This window comes from Austrofundulus limnaeus, unplaced genomic scaffold (assembly GCF_001266775.1).
Source record: "Austrofundulus limnaeus strain Quisiro unplaced genomic scaffold, Austrofundulus_limnaeus-1.0 Scaffold77, whole genome shotgun sequence".
NCBI lineage: Eukaryota > Metazoa > Chordata > Actinopteri > Cyprinodontiformes > Rivulidae > Austrofundulus > Austrofundulus limnaeus.
The window spans coordinates 613,653-620,681 of record NW_013952479.1 but is presented as its reverse complement, the minus strand read 5'-3'; the positions used below and the strand labels follow the sequence as shown (position 1 = coordinate 620,681).

The 7,029-nt window shown below is 39.5% G+C and overlaps 1 protein-coding gene across 1 annotated transcript in view; it reads left to right on the top strand.

Moving 5' to 3' along the window:
* The first annotated feature begins 528 nt into the window (after nucleotides 1-528).
* cabp7a (calcium binding protein 7a) overlaps nucleotides 529-7,029 on the top strand; it is a 30,362-nt gene continuing 23,861 nt past the window's right edge. The window contains exon 1 of the mRNA XM_014011129.1: nucleotides 529-1,487. Within this exon, the coding sequence (XP_013866583.1) occupies nucleotides 1,379-1,487 (109 nt within the window). The 5' untranslated portion in view covers nucleotides 529-1,378. The remainder of the gene's footprint in view (nucleotides 1,488-7,029) is intronic.

Sequence of the window (7,029 nt, the reverse complement as noted above, 5' to 3'; positions counted from 1 at the left end):
GAAAACTTCAAAGTGCTTCTCAAGACTCACTTTTATTCAATGGCATTTAATAAAAGTGAGACCTGACATTGTAATTGTAATTTATGTGTTTTTACCGTTGTTGGTTATAATTTATTATGCATTTTTTAAAAAGCCCTTTATAAATAAAATTGAAATTGACATTAAACACACAAAGAATGAGTTACACAACTGTGAAAACTTAATATGTATCAAGCAGGGCAGCAACTCTCTAAAACATTCAAACACACTGGTTTTATAGAAAAACAGGCAGTGGGCATCAGTCACAAGTTTTACTTTAATTGTTTAAATTGGGGTCATTAACCATCAATTTGAGGAAAAAAAGAACTTGTTCGATTTTGTTTCTTATTTCATGATTTGTTTTAAATGCATTTGCAACCTTTAATGCATTTTATTACAAAAGATCAGCTGCAAACACAATCACGCTCTTTTATTAAACCTTTCATGCCTTATTTTTCTCTAACTGAGCGCTAATTGAAGTGCGCGCGCGCGGGAGAGTCAGGGCTGTCAGAAGAGGCTGTTTGGAGTCTGCATTCGGGGATTGCCTGCACCTTTGCAGCGCGCGCGCGCGTGTGTGTGTTTGTGAATGTGTGCATAACGAGTCTATATTTGAGAGAGTGAACAGAGACTGAGCGCATTTCTGACACGGAGCTCGGTTTGTCAAAAGCCCCACTTTGCGGCTGAACATCTGGATCGTGACGCGTCCCTCCAATCATTAACCAATTAGGAACGCTGGTTATTTATAATATTTATTTTTGGACTGAAAGGTATTTTTTAATTTTTTTTTCTTCACAATCCTGCAGATCCTTCAGCTCGTCGTCTCTGTCAGGAGATGATGTGTGGAGCTCGAGGACGGAGTGCGTCAACTGAGCGCGCGCACAGCATCCAACAAGTGGACGCATGACTTCTCTGGCTGCAGACGACCCACTGGAGAAGAAACACACGCGTTAAGGCGATTTGTAACCTATAATTTAGTGCGGATCGGGGGGGGGGGGGGGGATGTCCCCCTCCTGAGGAGCTCAGATGTGGAGATATCGGAGCTGCTGAGGGTGGAGGATCGGATCGTTTGTGCGCATCGTGTCTGTTTGGTGTCACGCTTGTTTTAGAGGCTGATTTGTGTTGTAGAACTGAACTGCAATGAGGTAAGACACCCCCACACACCTTTCTAACCCTCCTCTTGATTCACGGACCCTAAAAGGAAGATCAAGGCTGCGGAAGCCTCCAGCCCCTGCATGCCCTCCATCCATGGACTCGGCTCTCCGTTCCCTCGGTGACCGCGGGGGGAAGTTGGGCTTTCCTCTGTAGGCATTTGTTTTGTTCATGACGAGGGCGCAGGTGGAAGCCACAGCTCGAAGTCATCATGCCGATGCACCCAGTCACCTCCACGCTGATGTACCGGGGCATGTGCACCATCCCCGACATCCTGTCCTACAGCGCCCCGGTGAATCTGCCCGAAGACGAGGTTGAAGGTGAGCGCGCACCTGTTCACTCAGTCCCGGCGGGGCTCAGGGCTTGTCAGCTCACATGTGGGGGGGCTGTGAGGGTCCTGACAGGTCGGTGCGGTGGCTGTGATCCGCTCCTGTCCAGCTGACGCACAGTCTGGACCATGGAGAGCGCACAGCAAAGGGGCTGCTGCCAACATATACATTTTAATCTCTATCTTGATTTGTCTATTCTGATCTTTATAAATGAGATGCTAAAGAAAAAAAAATCAATGTTTTTGTGAATTTTAGTTCGATTTCCCGTAAGCTTTACATAAAGGTTTACATCCAGAGAGTCACATTAAAAAAATACAGAATTTTTATAACAAGTTGCTTCTGTTGACAGCAGTGACTCATTAAACCTGCCATGGGCAAACTCTCAGTGTTAAAATAACACTAGAGGGTGTCTATATGTGTCCAGTCTTTAGAGTGATAAAATAACACATTCAGATTGTGTGTTTTTTTACAAATAGCAAGAAAAGTACAGTAGATGAGAACAAATCTGCACAAATGTGAGAACAAATCAAGAACAAGCCTTCGTTCAACTAAAACTAATGTTAAAATATGATACTTTGAAAAGTGGACACTCTGTTATTCTAACATCTTCATAAGTTTAGTTTCATCATCTACTGAACTCTTTCTGTCACAGCTGCAAATCAAGTCAACCAACATCTGCATCAAATTTTATTTAAAAAGTCATCTTAACCATCAGTTATTACACAGTAATAACTGATGAGCAAGAAGAAACCATTTCTACAACCAGCCGAGCATTTTATTTTAATTATTAAACAGGTTCACTCCTGAAGGACTTGTTATATTTACCTGCATCATCCCCACCAAAAAACACTGAAGCTCCACGGTCCCAAACAAACCAGAGGCTCCGTCTCTCATCCTCGTTACCTTCAAACACACGAGGGTTGTTTTTTTTTTTTGGTAGTTTTGACTGGAGTGATGAACAAACACAGAGACTCTGATTAAAATGTGTAGTTTCTCTTTATTTTTAGATGTTTTGTCTGCAGGTGGTGCAGAGTTTTTAATTTGTTTCCGAGTTTTTTTCTTCTTTTGTCTCACACGCAGCACTTTGCATCTAAAATCTTAAAGACACACACGTTCCTAATAGGAAGAGGGGAAAAAAATGCTCGGAGCTGTCGCTGATATTATTTAGAAATCTAAGTAGAAGTGGCAAAATATAAATTGCTTTAACTCCCAAAAGGTGTTGAGAGTTTGAGTGATTCTGACACGTTTTACACTACAGTAGGTTCAGAAAATAGGACGACTTTTCCAGAAATTGAACAGGTTGTTAGAATAAACGGGAGCTGCTCTTTATTCACCTGCTAACATAAAGGTTTTTCTTATTAGAAATTAAATGATGCATTTGTTTTCTTTCATACTCTCCCCACTGAGTGATCAAAGGAAGATGGTGACATGTCAGTGACGTTTGTTGTCATGTTGTTCAGTGCTAAGCCTCTTTGTGTGTGTTTTTGACAAACATATCTGGTGTAACCAAGGGCCTTCATGCAGACGGACCTGTTTTCTGTCATTTATCTTGACACCAGGAGAAGCCTTTGCTTACTGAAAATGAGAAATCTCCTTTTCTTTCCCCATTTCATTTACAATCAGCAAAGCAATTAACAGATTCATCCTAACATTAATTAATGAAATCCCCCTGTGTCTGCTGCATGCATGCCATCACAAGACAAAAGGGAGCTGTTTAGGCTTTCCCAGCTCTGCCTAAAGAGGAGGTTTGACTGAAGCGTTTGCAGAGAAGCGGTGGACACTGCAGCTGACAGGGGCTGTTTCAGCTGCTGGAGATCATTAGTGGTCCTGAGGGGGAGAAGGCTCACAGGTTGGGAAAGAAGAAGGGCTTTCAAGATAAAGTCACGGAGGACGTTGCTGTCTGCAATCAGAACACAACTAAGAATTTTAAATCGTTTCTTGCAAGAGAGCAAGACGCGGGAGAGAAAAACGTAACAAAAGCAGCCATTTGGTTGGTTAATAGGTGACGACGTTTGTGCTTTTGATACCTTGTTTTTGTTGCTTATAGAGACAAAATGTTGCTTTTATTTTTTCAGCCATTCAAATTCAGAGGAAAGATGTTATTGTGTTTTAAACTAAAATCATTTTATGTTAAAATTGACAGAGTTAGAACTGTTTATAGTCAAACCTTAAACAAACCAATCACAATCTGCTCTCCTGCATGACTGTCATTTATTCCCACATGAAACTTTAGCTCCATAGCTGTGTAACTCACTAATATGTGACAATTTTTGTGTCACAGAGATCCATGTGCAGATCTACAGTGCATGCTTATGCTGCCTCAGTTTAACTTAAAGTTAACAATTTAGTTTACAATAAAGACAAGTTAGTGTTTTCCTCCTTGATTTGTTTTAAACTAAACTTTAAGCTAAACTGAGGCAAGTACACTTCGCTGCAGCATGCAGAACGGGGCGGTGACGGACCTTTCCGTCAGTCCCATACCTTATATGGAAATGGGACTATTGCATTCCGAAAATGAAGGGGGCGCTAGTTGACACTATTTTCTATCGAACACTTTCAACATTAAAAATACAAATTTAACATTTCCCGTACCAACCGTGTTATAATAATTATAATAATATTAACGGGTTAGGGTTAGGGTGTACTTGAACGTGAGTAGAAGAAACTCTCTAACTTCTTCCTTTGCTCTCTTAATCCCGCGTCTTTAAGGAGCAACCTTCATTTTCCGGAATGCAATAGTCCCATTTCCATATAAGGTATGGGACTGACAGAAAAGTCCGTCCCCGCCCCATTCTGCATGCTGCAGCGAAGTGTACCTCAACTGAGGCAGCACAAGCATGCACAGGTGATCTGCACATGGATCCTGCTCCTTCCTGTCTGTTGACCAATAGGAGAGGGGCTGCCCCGAGAAGCCCCGCCTACATTATTTGCCTAATGAGACAGAAATACACAAGGTAAAGTAAAAACAGGAGACAGAAAAATGTAGGTCGGTCGGTCGGTCGGTCGGTAGGTAGATCTTTATTTGCCATTTGCGCACACACATTGGAAATCTTGTGCAGGTCTCTCTCAGTCAACAGTTTAGATGATAGAACATTTATGATAAAAAAACATTACAAGGTCTAAAATATATATATAAGCACAAAAAGAAAAAAAATTTAAACAATAAAAAGAATAAAATATTTAAACACAAAAGAGGGTGGGGCACAATAGCAGCACAATATTAATGACAACACAAGGAAATAAAAAGACTTGTGGGAAAAATTATAAAAAAATTCAATATAATTATTTAAGAGACACACATGCATGTACAAGTGAAAGGGAAAACAAAAAATATATTTATAAAAACAGTAAAATTTAAATTATATACTTTATTGGAATGAAACTGGAAAAATAAATTTGAAATTATTAAATATGAGGTAAAGTTCTCCTTTTTTATTTTAATTTGTGCATTTATTTATTTATTGGTCCATTTATATACTTCTACTTTTCAGTTTTAGTCCTCCATAAGTTTAGCTGTAGCAGCCATGTTTCATTTAATCAAAACCTACGGTTATTTTTACTGTTTATTAATTTGACAATTCATGACTTTCTTTATTTTATGAGTTTTTCTAGAAGAGCCTCTTGAGCTGATGGCATCTTACACAAAACACACATCTTCTTTGAGTCTTAAAAAGTATTAGGTGCCCAGAATTTCCCAGTTTTCAGTTTTGAATGTTACAGCAGAAAGTTCAACAGCAGACTCTTTTAAGCATATGGTTTATTTAAAAAATTGTTTAAGTTTTGTTGAAACAACAGAAAGATTCAGATCTTATTTTGATGCAGGTCACGCAGAGAAATCTAGTGACTGGTAACCAGAAATATAAAAAAAACTGCAAAAGTGGAGGAATGATGGTGTTTCAGAATAACAGTAATTCTTTCTGAACTTCAACAAAAATACCAAATGTTTGTGGAAATGATCAGGATAACAGGAGAGTTAACAGAAAACCAGAGTCACCTGTAAATGTTATGTGTTTGCAGATTGCCTCATTTTGTTGTTCTCTGACAAAAAAATAATCAGGTTTTTTTCTGCTTGCAGGGAATTTGACAAAAGCAAATGAAAGCTCTCGAGGAAAACCAGTATTTCAGTGAATGACTTTAAAACAAGCAACATAATTAACTATTTGTTAGAAATCATGTACCAGATATACGGTTTTATTTATTAAAGTAGACACATCCTGCATTTAAATCCTTCCTTTTCACATTTAAATCATTCAGGAGTCTTTATGCTTTGGTCCGATTTCCTCCTTATTCTAACTTTACCAACTCCTCTTTTACTACTTTTCTGCTGTGTGTCTCAAAGCAGCTGGATTTGTTACTGTTCCTTTAAGACACTTCAAGCCCCGCCCCCCCTCCAGCTTCCAGACCGGTCCACTCCGGTTTGAGAGAGGAGGTTACATTTTCTACCTGTGCAGAAACGTTTATGAATTAAAAGATGTCAACAAGACTTGTTCATCCAACTTTACATGTTGGAGCCAGAGTCTGACCCAGAACCAGAGTCTGACCCAGAAGAGAATTAAATGAGGAAATTGTAGTTGGTAAGTCCAGACTTATATGGGAATTCTGTTGCCGATTATTTGACATCAAAGTTCAGAAAACATCATAGAAAACAGAAAACCGGACAGGCTGAACAATCTGACCCAAACAGAATATAAAGATATCTTTGCAGCACCTGGAGAGACTAAATTAAACTTTTCTGCACTTCTAGAGACTCCAAGTACAACAAAATGTACTTAACAGCTAAGAAAGTGGATTTTGCATGATATGTCCCCAGAAAACAAGAAAAAACTCAATCTTCCATTAAAATACTTACTGTAACTTTACCTGGGCAGGTAAACCAAACATAAACCAACACACAGATTTACATTATGCTCCTGTTGCTTCCCAGCTGCTGCCTATACACTGATATCCTCTAAACTTTTATAAATACAACCTCTTTCATCAGATTCTGGCTGCAGCGATCTTGTTGTTGTTTGAGCGACAGAGTCTCGTCACCGCTCGGATCTCCTGAGAGACGGACGAGAATTGGCTGGAAGACAGAAGTGTCACATGCGTCAGTGTGACCGTCATGGAGACGGGGCTTTGTCACACAAACAAATTACACATAAGTGAATAAATGTGAGTGTTTTTGTGGTGCAGAGACAGGAAGCTCAAGTCGGGGACTTGATTTTTCAATTACTGCTAGAAACGCACCTGGGAGTGGACCACAGGTACTGCGCTTGGATGAAAACCCTTAATTTGCACCAAACTTTACTTTCTTCAGCATATTTTTATCCCAAGGAGACAGACTATATTATAATCTACAAAAAATGGTGGTCAGAAATAAAAATGTAAGTAAATTCCAGTCCAGTACTCAACCAGGTCAGTGTTGAGTTTAAGTTTGACCAACAAATACCATACCATACCATACCATACCATACCATACCATACCATACCATACCATACCATACCATACCAATACCATACCAATACCATACCATACCATACCATACCATAC